This window comes from Solanum verrucosum, unplaced genomic scaffold, assembly GCF_900185275.1.
Source record: "Solanum verrucosum unplaced genomic scaffold, falcon-dt-bn FXZP01000194.1, whole genome shotgun sequence".
Classification (NCBI taxonomy): domain Eukaryota; kingdom Viridiplantae; phylum Streptophyta; class Magnoliopsida; order Solanales; family Solanaceae; genus Solanum; species Solanum verrucosum.
The window spans coordinates 527,598-546,300 of record NW_026020416.1 but is presented as its reverse complement, the minus strand read 5'-3'; the positions used below and the strand labels follow the sequence as shown (position 1 = coordinate 546,300).

Below are 18,703 nucleotides of genomic sequence, written 5' to 3'. Positions count from 1 at the left end.
TCACTTATCAAGGTTCATGGGTATTAATGTTGATTTAGCCTTCGAATCTCTTTATTTATGGCTGTCTCTACTTTCATCAGCACACTTATCAACTATTGAAGAGAGACTAAAGAAATCAAATAAGGATTTGATGGTAAAATACATAATTTCTTAAGGGGAGTGCAAGCAAAAAATGTGACAAGTATTTAAGAACGAAGGGAGTATACTTACAGTGAAAGACATCTTCATATTCACAGTGAAAGGCATGGGTCTTTTGGCCTCAATTTTGTACTCCAGCAAGTGGACAGATTTATTGTGTCCCAATCCCACATTATTTCTGATTATTCATATGCAGGTTAAGGTCCTTGCATAACTTGACACCATATGGGTGACATTGATTTTTTGATAATAGAAACTCAGAAAACTCTAACACGTACATCTTGCGAGATTTAAATCTATCGCCAATTCTCCAGATTGTTTCTTCAAAAACTACATAACATCAAATGCTTAATGCCAGCCAATAACTTATAAATTGAATTTGGCGTCAGCCTCACTGAAAGGAAGTACAGAGTACGAAAACAGAAGAAAAAAATGACTCGAATATCCAACACACTACAAATGCAGATAAAGACATAGGAAACATATCATAAATTTTGCAGAAACCTCCCATACAAGATACACTCTATCTGCAAATATAGACCTAATTATGAGGCAAAACTATATCATCTTTCAACTCGTTGATGCAGCTTCATAAGTTTCTTGCAGATCCACCACCACCTCACTTCTTCCCACCCCCAGAGACATTGAACTTGAAGAAAATAATATCACCATCTTGGACCACATAGGTCTTACCCTCCTGCTTATACTTCCCAGCAGCCTGTGGAAGAGCACATTCACCTTAGACAACTTTCAAAGGTCATCTATAAAGAGAACTCCAGCTTTGTGCGCAAGTCAGGTCATGTATAGGAACAATTATGTTACATTGCAAACTATTAATTTTGGCTGAAGACTTATTAGAGAGTTTAACATATGAACTGCCAATAGTAATTACAGAATTGAATTGTCATGGTAATTTCATCCATAACTTTTGCAGTTTGGTTGGATAGCATAAAGCATTTTCCATCACTGAGATATCTTCTTATTTTATGAAGTCCATCGCAAAGTATCTCTTTGGTCAGAAGCAACATTAGCATTTCATTTTTCTTTCTCACTTTTTAATTACATTAGTGTCTAGGCCAACTTGCATGCATCCTGGCAATTCCACCAGCCAATGTACTGGATAACGCTGCTCATCGAAGCTTAGGCAAATGGGAAGAAATCACCTTACATTTTTTGTCTCCGCTAAATATTTAAACCCTAGTCTCCCTTGGTTCCACCCACTCCGTTGACCACAAAACCACAACCTTGGGTGATTCTTCTTGTTCTTTGTTCTTTTTTGTTTTCGAGATAAGTAACTTGAGTATCAGTCCCTCCGTTTCAATTTGGTTGTCCTATTTTGAGTTGGCACGGAGTTGAAGAAAGTAAAGAAAACTTTTAAATTGTGTGGTCTTAAATAAAAGATATGTCAAATGTACCAAAATGCTCTTAGACATGCCATATGGGAATTAAACCGTTGCTAAAAATGGAAAGAGGCATTCTTTTTCACACGGATTAAAAAGGAAAGTAGGGCAAACAAAATGAAACAGAGGGAGTACATATTTAGTGTAAGCCTAGATAGGAATTTGCACTAGAACAAAGATAGAGATGGTAGGGTGCTATATCCTATTCGTCTAACAATATGAAAAAGCTGCCTTGGTGCAAAAAGGCAAAGAGTGGAAACACATGTTAGTCTGATATAATATATACTTGGAGGCACAACCATATCTGAAGAAAACAGAATAATATAGGTATAACCAGAGCGATTATTTGTTTATGAGTTGAATTTCACTATTGTCTTTCACTTTATTTTTGTTTTTGTGGAGAAATTTTATTAGAATTTTGCCCTAACTTGTCCTTTGTTTTAGCAAGTTGTGCTGAATACAGCACAAATATATATATAAGTTGTACTTGTGTGGGAGTTGAGTGTTAACTCCCGAGTCTTTCACATTATTCTTGTTCTTGTGAAGAACTTCTTTTCAAAGTTTGCTTCAACCCATATTTTGTTTCCAAAAACAAGTTGTGCAGAAATAAAGCACATATTATCATTTCCAGTACTCGCGAAGCAGAAGACATGCCATTAAATTGCCAATGATAACTTAATAAGAGTACCTTTACAGCCGATTCACTACCAAGTTCCTTTAGATCTTCAAATTTCATCACCTGAAGACACCAATACCCAAGTCATTGGTGTCAAGAGATAAGACAAATGGTAGCTAAAAATGAAAGCAGTCATAAATGAAAAGGATTTCACTTTTTGAAATGAGAATTATCTGGCCCAGCAGAATAAGATATTTTCACCTATAGCTTCCAATTCATAAAATTCCACCTTTTGGGGCAAACTCCAATTCCCAAAAACCTACATCTGATGTTATTAAAAATTTCAAAGGTTCAGGCGAAGACGTAGATCATCTCCTTTTGCATTGCAAAGTTGCAAATCGGTTATGGAGGGGGACCCTCAATTTGTTTGGGATGCAATGAGTGAAGCTGGGACATTGAAGGAGGCGTTGCGAAGATGACTCACAAAAGGGGGAAGAGAAGTCCAAGAGCATGGAGTGTTGCCCCTTTAGCAATCATGTGGGTTATTTGGAAAGAGAGAAATAGCAGGGGCTTTGAAGGGGTGGAACAAGATTATATAAAACTGAAATTTAGCTTTTGTTTCTAGTTTCCTTTAGGTGTACTCATGAGGCCCCAATTTATATAGAGGATTGGATCTCTTTGTTGAGAACCATATTTTGGTGTAGGTTCTCTTCCTTTTGATATACGGCTCGTATACGGGGTTTTCCCCAATTGTTGATAAAATAATTTTTACCTAATCAACAAAGAAAATTAAAAATTTCAATAATCAAACTTCTTTAGGATAAATAAATGGCTTCCTGGAAAAGTAGTAAGGAAATTGCTAGGAGTTTCTGAACAAGTATACAATTTATGGGTGTGAAACCACCACCTGTGTACTGTATGCATTCAACTAAAATAATAAACTGAAATCTTTTGGAACTGATTATAAGAATCCTGAACAAGGGTAGGTAAAAGGAAAAAGAAGGCACATAATGACCTCAGCACAGATGAACCCTCTCTCAAAATCTGTATGAATTGTTCCAGCAGCTTGAGGAGCCTTCATCAGCCTGCGGATTTGCCAGCATTTAACCTGTATTTTAAGAGAAAAAAAATTATGAGGCCTTATAAACCATCAACAATGGTGACTTCAATTTACTTTTTTAGGGGATGGGGTGACACTCTTTCCATTTTGAAACATCTCAAAATGTTGGGCATCATGCCATTTCTATAACATTTACACAACTTTCCAGAATTCAAATCATTAAGCATTTCAACCTTTAAACTTTCATGTGATGTGTTTTTTCTCAAATTAAAATTTCAGCCATGACTTTAGTATTTGCTCCACTATCACTAATATAATATACAAGTCAAATTAACATCTTAAATTTCATGTCCAGTCACATGACATCATATAAACTAGGACGGGGGAATAAATTATTTATGTAGCATTAAACTCAACACCAAGTAAGAGAAGGAATGGGACAGAATGAAAGAGGAAGAATTTTAAATACCTCATCTGGCCCTGCTGTGAAGAAATAAATCAGATTAATGGCTGCAAATCCAGTCTTAATGATTTTTGGGAGGCAACTGTAGCATGATAAATCAAGATCAGCCGGATGAAGTGACAAAAATGATGCTTTCCATATTTAAAATAGGCCTAAATTTCACAGCAAAGTATAATTTAAATATATCCAAAAATTACTGATATGCTTAAACAAATGAAATGGTATCAATTGCCCAAATCTATAAAAATAGATAACAAATTGGCCCAGAAAGAATGCCACTGTAAAAGTAGTTTAAATTGCAGAACCAAGAAAACTCTTCTCTTTCAAGAAAGTAGATATTTTGAGGTTTTAACCCATCAATGTAGTCCACTGCCATAATAATCTATATATTGCAGCATTCATCAAGCATGCTTCCAATCCAAGAAATTAAGGTACTACTGATCACTACAACTGCAGATTAGATTATTTAAGACCAACATTTGGCATGCTAAATCCACCATGTTTGTATTATATTAATTACAAAAATTGTGTCCTTCAAACGCACAAGCAGTCAGGCTTAAAACGCAACATCAAGTTCCTTGATGAAACACAGCTTACGATAGATCATGTTGGATTTCACCACACATAGAGATTAAAGATGGGATATATTCCCACTTTGAGGATTGAAATTTTATCCTATGGTAGTGTAAAGGAAGACAAATTTCAACAACATCAAAACTTAAGATGTCATAGAAAAGTCGGATACATGAAATGATGGCTGAGAGGATAAACTTATTCTACCCTTTCATATGTTATATAATCAAAGGTGGACTTTGACAAGTGTCATGTACTGCCTTAACCAATCTGAATTAGCAAGGCCTATTGTTATCTTTAACTGTTTAAATTACCTAAAAGCACAATAAGGACCAACCACCCATGTATATCTAAAATATAAGGCAGTTATACGCCTCGACAACAAAGGACTTACACAAAAAATATACTTTAATAAGTAACATATGTTACTTAGGCTTTCAAAAGATACCAAGTCCATGCTACATGATAATACAATGTTACATTCCACGGCCTACGACAAACACAGCAACCCCCCCCCCCCCAAGCTACAAGGGCCATGATGAGCCCAAGGGACACATTTGGCTTAGAGGCATGGGATCGTGTGCACATGTCCAAAGCCGAGTGCCCCAGTAGCACAATGCACGAATGGTGGTGTTGCATATAAGCACGAGGATCTTGGCATGAGGAGGGGAATCAGAGCATTGACTAGCACGATCATACTTGTGAAATGGCCAAAGAGGTGTCAGAGCATTAGCGGTTGAGCACACAAGGTCAAGCTACGCCATCGCCATGGGGGCACAAGGGGAGTAAGGTCTCATTGAAAACTAGAGGCACCCAGAGCACCCAAGAAAAGCAAAGACGTTTTAGAGAACAGAACAATGTCATGTCCCATCAGGCATGGCACCCTCCTTGATGAACTCTAAGGCCTGGGGGAGGGGGGGGTATAAGTAGGAGAAGATCGCAGCATTTGCAAACAATGAAGAAGTATATCCGACAAGTGATAGCATCCTATAACCAAGTTTGGCTGTCACAGTGTGTAGTGAGTCTAGTGTGTAGTGAGTCTGTCTTATACTAAACACTAGTTCACCAATACATAGTTGTTTCCAACTCTCCAGAGTCTTACTTTCTGCTACCTTTATAGACGATCAAGCAAATGGTCACACTGAAGTAAAGCTCAGGGAAATCTTGATGTTGTATGTGGTGCTAGAATGAGTCTAGGCTTGTGACAAAGACTGCAAAAGTTCGGGGTGATACAAAAGGTGGTTTTAAAAAATGGTTACAAGGAGGCATTACGGCTATAACTGATGTTTGGTTGTGAAGCGTAGACAACTACTGAAGAGAGTATAGAGCACTTGCAGCGAGATGTCATGGCAAACGGGAGGAACTTGTTGCAATGACACAGGAGCGTGAAGAGAGGAACAAGCCAAGTTGTATGAAGCACAAGGAAACATCACAACCAAAAAGAAGACCGCCATAAGTTGGAGACAGACGTAAACCAAGGTGAGGAAAGAAGTGCCATCCACATCAACTCACTCAGCAAAAGTGTCGGCTTGTTGGCACTATAAAAGCTATAAAATATTGCAACTCTAAAGAGCTCAAAAAGTTTTATGTGCAAATCTTAGGATACACTATGGATTTATCTTTATTTATTTTTTTTCAAAGTCAAACTACCATAACCAATAAATTTCCTCAGGAAGGAATAAAGAGATGATCTCAAGAATATACTCATAGATCCTGGAAATTACAAAACACCTCCTTGCAGTGGGAACTACACAAAGACACAAATCTGGAACAAGAAAGCAAGACTCCAGTTTAGGCAACGCATGCTTCCTAATAGCTTCACCTTCATGTAAACACTACCCAAAAGGGTATGATCCTAGAGCCACTCTTCTCTTCATCATATATAAAAATTGCTAGGTAGTTGTATGTTCCGGATTTTGACAAGGAACGTGGTTACTCTGCATCCCGAAATGCTACCACAAAATTAGGATACTTTCAACATATCTTAAGCTAGTATTTGCAGGAAATATCCCTCTGATGGACTATGGTTTCCAATTTATTGATACTACACTAAAAGAAACTTGTCAAAATCAGAGGCTCCTGGCAGAATACTATGACCCAGCCCAATAACAAGGTAAGCTTTTAGATTTTGGCAGATGGACAATGAAGGGAGAATCTCAGATTGCCAGTTCCCGTCTTAATTCTCAGAGTAAGGAAATCCACATTTAAGTAAAATCCCCCCACATTGTTGCTAGACTATCACTCAAGCACTCTGCTTCGGGAACAATATTCAAAAGGAGTTCATGAGGCATGATATATTGCATTGAAGTATTCCAACACAGAATATCCCCTGCAAGGTATGTCTATAGGCTTGACGAGTGCTTGTGTTGAGGAAGGCCAACACCCCAATGCTTGAAGCACCCAGTTCTTATTTCACTCTTTGGGTGTGATATAATTGTTAGAATAGAATAGGTATACACAATCCTACACAGAATAAGAATAGTTTATAGTCTCCTATTTGGTAAGGAATTGTATCATAATGTCTATAAATAGGGTTCTCTATGTAATAATTAAAACACAATTCAATAATATTCTTTTCATATATTTCTCAAATGGTATCAGAGCAATTGTTTGAAAAAAAAAACAATTTTGCAGTTTTTTGATGGTAACCTAAGTGGCTGTCCAAGTAGTTAATTTTTCCGTCACTGTTTTTTGAAAATCAACACCACCACTAGGTCTTTGACGAGCAAAGCCCAATCAACTTCACCGGAAACAACTGCCACACGCGCCCTCACGCGCCGCAGGAATAAATTCTCCGGCGAGCTTGTCAAGTCCACGCGCCGGCGCGTGGAGTCTTTTTCGGCCACTTTTTCGACTGTTTTCTTTTTTCAGTGGGGTCACCTCTTCATTCTGAGGCTGCCCATATATTTTTTTCCTGATTCTGACCAATATTTGGCGATCAGATCTACTTTTCCGGCAACAACCCTATTTTTTTCCCAGATTTCGACAAAAAGAAATCCACTCTTTTTTTTGCTACATATTCTAATTTCACAACATGTCTTTCAGGATTGATACTTTTGGCTCCAAGAATATAGGAATTGGAAGTTCAAGCCCTATGATCACTTCAAAACCGTTAATGGGAAGCTCAAACTATTTAGCTTGGGCTTCCTCGGTTGAGTTGTGGTGCAAGGGTCAAGGTGTCCAAAATCACTTAACGAACATTGCTTGAGTGGTAGATGAAAAGGCAAAGGCCAGTGGGGAAGATGCAAAAGCCAAAGCACAATGGGAGAAGGTTGATGCTCAATTATGTAGTCTCCTATGGCAATCTATTGGTTCCAAGTTGATGCCTTTGTTCCGTCCATTCCAAACATGTTATTTAGTTTGGGAAAAGGCTCGTGCTTTATACACTAATGACATATCTCAATTCTATGATGTGATATCTTGTATGACCAACTTAAAGAAACAAGAATCAGATATGTCCACCTACTTGGGACAAGTACAAGCAGTCATGGAGGAATTTGAAACATTGATGCCAGTCACTACGGACGTGCAAAGACAACAAGACCACATACAAACATTGTTTCTAGTTCTTACACTTGCTGGACTTCCTACTGACCATGATTCAGTGCATGATCAGATTTTAGCTAGCCCTACAATTCCTACAGTTGATGAATTATTCTCTCGTCTACTTCGTCTTGTTGCGCCTCCCAGCCACAAAGCAGTTTCATCACCGACCATTGACTCATCTGCTCTCGCATCTCAAACAATAGAAAAACGAGCATATCAATTCATGGAGAATCGACAAGGAGGTTGTCTTGGAAAACCTCGATCCAAGTGTAGTTATTGTCATAAGTATGGACACACTCGTGACATGTCATAATTTGCATGGTCCACCACCTAGTTATGATCTTGTTGTTCTAAAGGAATATAATGAGTTCCTTCGTAATCGTGCAAGTAAGCAGACATCTCCACAAGAAGCATTTGGTGCTCCGCCTGATCGACCATCCCATAATGCTCATATTGCTCAATCACCTAGTTTATCTAAATTAGATTGTGAGTCATGTCAACTTGGGAAACACACTCGTGCCACATTTTCACGTGGTACCGAGGGTCGTTCAGAGTCTATTTTTTCATTAGTTCATTCTGATATTTGGGGTCCTAGTAGAGTTAGTTCCACCTTAGGATTTTGTTATTTTGTTAGTTTCATTGATGATTATTCGAGATGCACTTGAGTTTTCTTAATGAAAGACCGTTCTGAGTTATTTTCTATATTCAAAAGTTTCTTTGTTGAAATACAAAATCAGTTTGGTGTTTCTATTCGTACTTTTCATAGTGATAATGCCTTAGAATACTTATCATCCCAGTTTCAGGAGTTTATGTCTCACCAAGGAATTATTCACCAAACATCTTGTCCATACACTCCCCAACAAAATGTGTAGCAGAAAGAAAGAGTAGGCATCTCATTGAGACTGCTCGCACTCTCCTCATTGAATCCTATGTTCCGCATTTTTAGGGGGATGCAGCCCTTTCATTTTGTTATTTAATTAATAGAATGCCCTCATCTTCAATTCAGAATCAGGTTCCACATTCCATATTGTATCCTCAGTCACATCTCTATTCTATCCCTCCTCGTGTATTTGGGAGCACATGCTTTGTTCATAACTTAACCCAAGAAAAGATAAATTAGCCCCTCGAGCTCTTAAATGTGTCTTTCTTGGTTACTCTAGAGTTCAAAAAGGGTATCGTTGCTATTCACATGATCTCCGTCGATATCTTATGTCTGCCGATGTAACATTCTTTGAATCTCAACCTTACTACACATCTTTGGATCATCCTGATGTCTCTGAGGTCTTACCCATACCTCAAGTCTTGCTTGTACAGACTTTTAAGGGACCTACGGTTACTTCTACATCTTCAGTTGTAGTGCCACCACTCCTAACTAATCACCAGCATCCACGTCCAACAATAGTCTCAAATAATTCATGTCATGCGTCGGACCCTACTCCCACTGCGGCCTTGCCTCTTGCTAGCCAATCGATTACACTTCAAAAAGGTATACGATCTACTCGAAATACTAATCCACATTATACTTTCTTGAGTTACGTCGTTTATCTTCACCCCATTATGCCTTTGTATCATCTTTGTCCTCTATTTCCATCCCTAAGACTATAGAAGAAGCACTTTCTCATTCTGGATGGAGGCAGGCTATGATTGATGAGCTTTCTGCTTTACATTCGAGTGGTACTTGGGAGCTTGTCCCCTTTCCTCCAGGTTGGTCGTCGTTGGGTTTATGCGGTCAAAATTGGTCCAAATGGTCAAGTCGATTGGCTTAAGGCTCGCCTTGTTGCCAAAGGGTATACTCAGATATTTGGGCTAGATTATAGTGACACTTTCGCTCCTGTGGAAAAAATAACATATGTCCGGCTTTTTCTATCTATGGTTGTCGTTCATCATTGGCCTCTTCATTAGTTGGACATTAAGAATGCTTTTCTGCATGGTGATCTTGAGGAAGAAGTCTATATGAAGCAACCACCTGGTTTTGTTGCTCAGGGGGAGTCTAGTAGCCTTGTATGTCGATTGCATCGGTCACTCTATGGTCTGAAACAGTCTCCTCGAGCTTGGTTTGGGAAGTTAGCACAGTAATTCAGGAGTTTAGTATGACTCGTAGTGGAGTTGATCACTCTGTGTTTTATCGACATTCAGCACCAAATCTGTGTATTTATTTGGTTGTTTACGTTGATGATATCGTTATCACCGGCAATGATCAAGTTGGTATTTCTAATTTGAAGCAGTATCTCTTTCAGCATTTCCAAACTAAAGACCTCGGCAGACTGAAGTATTTTCTAGGTATTGAGGTTGCTCAGTCTAGATCAGGTATTGTTATTTCTCAACGCAAGTATGCTTTAGACATTCTTGAGGAGACAGGAATGATGGGATGTAAACCCATAGACACTCCTATGGATCCGAATGTTAAACTCATTCCAGGACAGGGGGAGCAATTCAGTAATCCTGAAAGGTATAAACGGTTGGTTGGAAAGTTGAATTATCACACAGTGACTAGACCAGACATCTCTTTTCCTGTGAGTGTTGTAAGTCAATTTATGACTTCTCCTTGTGAGTCATTGGGTGCAGTTGTTCATATTTTGCGATATATAAAGTCAGCTCCTGGTAAAGGACTACTATTCAAGGATCAAGGCCATGAGCATATCACCGGATATATAGACGTTGATTGGGCAGGATCACCTTTTGATAGACGTTCTACATCTGGATATTGTGTTTTAGTAGGAGGTAATTTGGTGTCATGGAAGAGTAAGAAACAAAGTGTAGTTGCTCGATCCAGTGCGGAAGTAGAATATCGAGCAATGGCTGTAGCAACTTGTGAGCTAGTTTGGATCAAACAGTTGCTTGGAGAACTAAAGTTTGGAGAAACAGGTCATATGGAACTTGTGTGTGATAATCAAGTGGCCCTTCATATCACATCAAATCCAGTGTTTCATGAGAGAACTAAGCACATTGAGATTGATTGTCACTTTGTCAGAGAAAAGATGCTCTCAGGAGATATTGTTACCAAATTTGTGAAGTCAAATGATCAACTTGCAAATATCTTCACCAAGTCCCTCACCGGTCCTCGTATTAATTACATTTGTAACAAGCTAGGTACTTATAATTTGTATGCACCAGCTTGAGGGGGAGTGTTAGAATAGAATAGGTATACACAATCCTACACAGAATAGTAATAGTTTATAGTCTCATATTTGGTAAGGAATTGTATCATAGTGTCTATAAATAGGGTTCTCTATGTAATAATTAAAACACAATTCAATAATATTCTTTTCATATATTTCTCACAATAATAATAGAGAACTGATTCACCACAGACTAGCATATCATTAATTAGCTGACAGAGGAGCCAACGAAACTGTCCCAAAATATTCCTACCCATATCCAACAACTGAAATGAGAAATGGAAAAATAACCTAAGTAGCATCCCCAGATGACATGATGCTGGTGAAAAGCTGTACAGAATCAGTGAAACCTCGCCTAGACAAGATACTTTGTAGAATTGATGCAGAATTTTTAATAGGAACGACATCAACTATGCTGGTCAAGGTTTTAACCCAGTTCCAGAACATGGGCAAAAAACAGAGGGAAGTAGGAAGAATCATGAGAGAAGGCAGCTAATGTGCTTGTCCTAGATGGCAACTTTGACCTGTTTTTCTACTAGATCTGAACAAATTTCTACACTACACTTTTTAATTAGAGACCAACTCATTTTCTTTTTCTAGTTAAATAAGTACAAAGGGATTTTACTAATCTCTTACTTTTCCGAAGTATTAATAAGGATTTTATTTATCATAGAGGAGCATAAAGCAAAGTGCATTCATGTATAGAGATGTTTCCCGAGAAGTTACAAATGGAATCTCCTAAAGTTCCTTCAGAGAGTTCAGGGACTCAAAAAGTTAATTCTATAAAAAAATTATTTTAGTCCAAAAGGCTAATCGATAAAAAAATAAAATTATACGGAAGTATGAGCACTGCAATCGTTTTCCTTATCAAAAAAACAAAAATAATGTGTTTACGAGAGGTTACTTGCATCCAAAACATCTGTCACTCCCTTCTTTCCATACTACCCAGAGAAAGCATGCTGAGATAGTATTCCAACTACTCTGTGTATGTAAAATGCAATTATTTTTACGGTAGTAGAAAACTAAAGAAAGAGATGAAACCCGAATGGCACCGGCTTCAGCCTTGAGGAATGCACCTTATGCTGACGCATGCCCACAAAAGACAGGTCACATAAAAGATTGAAATCTCAGACTATGTCCTCAAAAAGGCAGGTCATATAAAAGATTAACATCTCATGTAATGAGGAAGGAAAAAGTGAAGATGAGTCAGATATATAAACAATAAGGAAAAGCCTCTACTCTTCTAGTTTCCCCACTCTCTCATGGATGTGAGAGGGGAACAGCAATTGTTAAATAATCATCAGTAGTGAGATCTTATAGAACTCCAAGATTTCTTTAGTTCAATGCATAGAATAAAAGTATCTAATTATTGGAGACCTTTTTCACTTCTAACTAACCTTATTAACTTGTTCTCTTCACAGTATTTTGCTGCTTCATCTGGTGGCATATCAGCAAAGTTTCTCTCCACAGCAGCACTGAAAGGAATAATTATTTCACCACCGTGCTCCTGCACCCTGAAAATTTGTGAAAGAATTTTTTTTTATAATTCAGGCAATAATCTAAGTGAAAGATAAAAGAGATCATAACATAGCACCATAATAAATCCACGAAAAATCATTTAGGTGGTGCCATGAAGTCCATCATCAGGACAAAAACTCATTTGAACTGCAGTGAAGTTCTGAATTAAACACTGATTTACGTTCATGATCACAATATGCCATAAACAGTGAATGTAACCTAGATGACTGAATCTAGTCCAAAAAAGATGGAAAAGATTCATGCAAACATGAAGAATAAAAAATTATAGGGTAATCATATAACCAAAGTAATATAATTTACCAGAACCTCATCAAGATCGTGAATTACAATGGCCACAAGTGGACCACAATCCAGGTTATAAAATCTAGCTTACTCTATTTAGTTTCAGTCTTTCAGAACAGTGAATTTTTGAATTAAAAGGCAAAGCAATTTAATCTTTAACTATGAGGAGTGACAAAATAAGAGACCAAAAACGAGGAACTCCACAGGCACTTAAAAATTCCTGATGGAGTTGCGAGAAGAGGGATTTCTCTCCAATATCTTGCCAGCTTCAGAGCAACAATTTCAAGAATAGGAGATAGCTGAAGTGTGACATCATATATTTTGTTTATGAGGGAGCACATTTTTGAATGCATCTGATCCATTTTGTTGCCCACACGTACCATTGCTTTGCAGATGACAATGTAGAGAACAGGACCACAGGAAGAACGATGTTATGTAACCCAAGTTCTTTTTATGATCAATATCGCAACCAACTTTATACTGGCAGGGGAGTACTATATATTGCAGTATATTGATTTTTTGTTAGAATTCAAATTAATCTCATTATCATAAACAAAAACAGTTTCTCTTCTGATCAAATATCAAATGACACAGATCCCTCCAAATATAGCTTTTCTAAGTGTAAGAAGAGCAATATAATTGTGATAACTGTTAAGAGAGATGGATCATACCATGCATGAATCTTGGGCAGAAACTTGTTCTTTTTCCTTTGATAGTCTTTCTCATTCATATTAACCTGTCAATGTTTCGTTACATAATCAGTAGGCACAATGCAATATTCAGATTATTCTGCTGATCCTAATCATGCAACTGCCTTGCTGGCAATAGAAGAAACATCAAAGCATCATGAGAAACTACCCAAAAACTATGTGAACAATGTGACAAGATACAGTAAATAATCCTAGTACAGCATATATTTTACCTGATTTGTTCCACGAGTAATCTCCCAACTAGTGACACATCTCTCACCCCCCCCTCTCTCTCTCACTCACACAGACATTCCAAAAGGAGTTCGGAGACAACATTTCCAAGCCATGTATGAATAACTTTCTTTTGATTGGTTAAACAAAATTGGATCATTCTGATTATTAACTATAACTGAACTCGGAAAGTTAAAAATTCTGCCTTTTGTAATATCAGTTTGTGCAGTGAAATAATTTTGGATATACATTGAAAATCCATATTGCTGTTTTCAGACGTAAATTCTGACAGATTTCGTACATAACCAAGATAAAGAGGAGTTAAAAACGTTAAACTCACCAAGTAAACAATCGGTTTCGCAGTAAGGAGCTGGAAAGTATTCAAGAATTCAATATCTGCAGCTTTCCACTCCCCCAGACGAACATCTTTGCCTTCCTCGAGTGATGCTTTGACCTGTGAAAACAGGCAGCAGCATAGTTCCATTATCTAGACCTTTTTAATCATTCAATTACCTGTAAAATGAACTGTAAAATGTGCTCAAGTTTTTGCACTCAATTACTTGGAGAACTACAGTTTAGTAAAATATGTGAAGATTTAACAGGAAAAAAACAAGAGAAAGCAGTTCATCCTTTTCTTTTCAAATCAATGTAGACTCAAGCTACAAAACAGCTGAAAAGTAGTGGAAGACAAGTCTAACACCACCATCCCTTTAAAACAGCTATGATTCTGTCAGACATTTCCACCAGTAATGAGCATACACAAATAAAGAAAAGTATCTTACTAATTAATCTAACCTGAGATGGATATTCAATCATCTGTACCGATATCAGTCTCCGTTCTCATCTAAAAAGGATCTTACAAGGAGGAGACACCATTTTTAAGGAAATATATTTCTACTATTGGAGAAAAATAAATACATGATGGTACCAAAACATCTAGTTAGTTTATAAATGGAGAATGTCAATGGACAATACAGAAACAGAAATATTTCATACTGCTACCATTCAAAGACTTGGCTACCCAGAGATCAAGAAAGTCTAACAGATACAGAAATGGGATAAAAATCTAAGCAAGTAACAAGGTCAAAGGAAGAAGAGCAATAGCCACAAACCCTTAGACACAATTCATGCTCTATTTTCAATTGTTTGTCATTGCTTCTCTTCATACTCTTATCAAGATCTTCTATCCTTCTCTCCATGAACTCGATGTCCTGGTTTACACAAAGGATGACATATTTCATCAATCATGAGATTATTACAGTGAACAGGGTACATTCAGTTGAAGATGCCAAAATTTACAATTAAGTAACAAATTCCTTCTAAAGAATCAGATTGACAGGAAATCCAGCATATTAGTCCAAAAAGAACTTCCAGCAATATCCAATGCATCAGTAATGGACACAAGAACTTAGTGATAACACAGTATCGCTCCATGCAGGACTCTCAATCATCTAAATTTATAGATGAATGCTCCTTGTACATTCATCCATTACACAAAGCACCACTGTGTGCATTGAAAATGCTTTTTATTAATTATGTGCGAGTGTTACAGTAGAAACCTTTTTTTACCTGACACAAGATTATTAACCATCTTCATGTGTCAAGAAATAAAAAGAGCATGCTGATGAAATGGCTTGGGAGATTTGCAGATGAAGATTCTAGCCTATGGAAGAAGGTGGTTGCTGCTAAACATGGCAGCAGAGCCACTGGTGAATTAAATGTGACAGATCACCTCATGGGCGTAGGTCCCTGGAAACACATTAGCAGCTTATGGGAGGAATTCCCACAGCACATCACCTTTGAGATAGGAAATGGGCAACATTCAAATTCTGGAAGGACAAATGGTTGAACAACAACACCTGATGGATAGCTACCCATCCCTCTACCAGCTAGCCAATGACCCTGACTCAACGATAGCTCAAAACAGATCAAGGAATATTTGGGACCAGTTTAGAAGAAACATGAATGACTATGAGCCACAACATTTTCAAAATGCTAGGAAGACTGGAAAACTCCCCTGTGGATGAAGAAGTCACAGATAGAATCAGGTGGGGAAGCTGTGGACCATGCTCTTATACTGTTAAGGCAGGCTACAGACACCTCTGTGAGCAAAATGAAATCTAGACTCTTGGCCCTGGAAATTCATTTGGAAGACGAAGCTGCCACAAAAGTTGTCTGCTTTTCATGGACAGCTCTCAGAAAAGCCTGTCTGCAGTCAGCTGGTAAACAGATGTTACACGTGCAATCAGAATTTAGAATCTGTAAATCACCTCTTCCTACACTGCCCAGTAGCTACAGACATGTGGTCTATGTTTCTATCCATGCTGGGTATAAACTGGACCATACCTCGAGGCATTAAGGAAGCAGTTGGGTAGGAAGTAGGAACAGTTGGGAAGTTGACAAAGCCATCAAGAAAGTCTGGAAGATGATCCTCTCTTGTATCTTTTGGGTTCTGTGGCAAGAAAGGAATCACAAATGTTTTGATGGAACTTCAACTCATCCCCATATTTAGAAAGTTAAAGGTCTGCTATACCTATTTAGTTGGGCAACATAACCCCTATAAATAGTGTTGACTCATATCTAGATTTTATCAGTTCATTTCCTTCAACTTGGGCCATATTTTTGCTTCTTTCGGTCAGCTCCTTGGTTAGAATGGAGCATTTTGTAATGAGCTAACATTAATATTGGTTACTTTTGTATCTTCGCATCTTTTTATGCCATCTATGGAACATCTAACATCATAAAAAAATGTGTCAAGAAATATAAGAGAACTGTTCAAGTGCCAAACAACCTCTTTATTCAGAGTGCTCCCCCCACCCAGTATGAGACCGCTTTCTTGCTGCATCTGTATGCAACTGATCTTGTACTTACTCACAGGGATACTTTCCTTTTCTTTTCTTCCTTTTGTTTTTTCGATAAATATGTAAACTCATAGGTATTCACAATTAGGAACATTGTAGATGCTTTATTAACCTGAAGATATGATTAGGAAAATTTCCAACAGTAGAAGCTACTCATCAATGCAGTAGTCAAGTGCAATCAACAAAATCCCCCTGACAATGCTATTATAGAGTACATCCAATTACGGTATAACAAAATAATAACTTACTGTCTTCAAGGAACTGAATACATGCCCCAACAAATTCCAAGAACTCAAAGTGCATGAACCAACTTACCTTAAGCCTTAGTTCCTCACTTATAACCTCTAAGTCTCTCACAGGATCAACAGTGTCATCGACATGGATAATATCTGGATCTTCAAATGCACCTGACAAATAGCAAAAATATGTACGATAGCATTCAACAGTGAGACTATATAAGATACAACTAGAAATAATAACTCAGATCATACAGACCACCACATTTGCAAAAGTATACTTAACAACCAGAAAAGAATAGCTCAATAGATGGAAAGACAAAATGGAGAGTGAATATATTACGTAGAACATGGAAAATGCCATCAACTGCACGGATGTGGGATAAGAAACTGTTCCCCAATCCTTGTCCTGCATGAGCCCCTCGAACAAGTCCAGCTATGTCATGAATTTCCAAAAAGGCAGCAACCTAGATGTCGTCAAACATTCATTAAAAATGAATTATAAATAATATTGTCCTAGAGACAAATGAAGAATAAAAAAAAGAAGCTATCCCAGAGGCAAATCAAACTTAATTATATAGAATAATTTAATAAACAATCGAGTCACAAATAGATCGTCACAGCTACATAAGGGAGGGAAAACGAGGCACATCAACTTCTTTTTTTCTGGCCAGTATTATTTGTTGGATTTGGATGACAAACCTCACTCTTGGGCTTGTAGAGTTGACAGAGCCATTCAAAACGCTCATCAGGAACGTGCACTCGCGCTTCATTAGGCTCGATAGTACAAAAAGGAAAGTTTTCTGCCGGAATGGATAACTTTGTCAGTGTGTTGAAGAGAGTAGACTTCCCCACATTTGGTAATCCTACCTGAAAGAGAATAAACAAGCTCAACATCAAACTTCTGCAGATATATCCATATTGAATTGGTGTAAATGATTCTAAAGATAAAGGTGCAATTTTGGTTAAGCTGAACCAACTGTCACATGCAAAGTTAACAGCCTTGAGTTTTTTCTTTAGGTTTTAACTCCCAGAACCTAACTGTTTTTTGTTGTCAAGGAGTTATCACATCTTCTTGATGCTTTTAATTATAGCCTCTTAATTGATAAAAAAAAAAAAAAAACCTATAGTCCCATTTCCTCATCAAAAGTTGTACATCTGCTTAATGCAAATAGTATAAAGTAAACAATCTACTGAAAAATCGAAATACGGGTTTAAAAACGTAATAGCTCAGTGGATAAGATGAATTTGTATTCCATTTTCTAGATATTCCAGTTATTTCAGCTACGACCAATACAAACGGAGATCAGACGCATATGTATGAAAACATAAGAAAATGGAGAAAAACTTACGATTCCAATTTTCAAGTGGGATGAGAAACGGCCAAGAATAGGCCTTTCGGCAGGAACTTCTTTACCTTTAGCTGCTTTAGGTGGCATAACTGAGAAATTGGGAAATGGACAGAAACTTGATGGAGTGAAGAGAAACTTTAGGGTTTTGGATTTTGTGCTCGTTACAGTATCAGTAGAGGAGAGGAGAAATAAGGTTTATACATAGTGGTCGGCTCTTGCCATAAGAAGGTGCTGACCCGGAAAGTTGCTTGATTGGGCTTTTAAATTGATTATTGGGAAACTTATGTCATATCATATCACGATATGAAATTGTGAGATGCAATCAGTGTTTGGACATGGGATTTTAAGCTGATTTCATATCATGATTTAGGACTTTTTAAATACAAAAGTTGACCTACAAGTTTATATTTTGTTAAAACAACCCCACATTATATCTATCAAATATTTATTTCATATGTAAATAAAAATAATAATCACATCATTACTTTTTAAAATTTATAATTATCACCAACATAAAATTTATTAATGCTTTCAATTTGGTGAAATATAAATGATAAAGTAATAATTGATTTGGTGATTATAAATACAAACGGGGGGA

The 18,703-nt window shown here is 37.4% G+C and overlaps 1 protein-coding gene across 1 annotated transcript; it reads right to left on the bottom strand.

The window, feature by feature from the left end:
- Nucleotides 1-487: 487 nt before the first annotated feature.
- On the bottom strand, nucleotides 488-18,370 carry LOC125840890 (obg-like ATPase 1). Its single transcript, XM_049519865.1, has 12 exons — nucleotides 18,106-18,370; nucleotides 17,456-17,623; nucleotides 17,097-17,220; nucleotides 16,833-16,924; nucleotides 14,769-14,867; nucleotides 13,997-14,110; nucleotides 13,408-13,472; nucleotides 12,313-12,429; nucleotides 3,684-3,759; nucleotides 3,170-3,262; nucleotides 2,227-2,277; nucleotides 488-856 (listed from the first exon to the last, which is right to left on the bottom strand). The coding sequence occupies exons 1-12, from the start codon at nucleotides 18,190-18,192 to the stop codon at nucleotides 758-760; spliced, it is 1,185 nt and encodes a 394-aa protein (XP_049375822.1). The 5' UTR covers nucleotides 18,193-18,370; the 3' UTR covers nucleotides 488-757.
- Nucleotides 18,371-18,703: the final 333 nt, after the last annotated feature.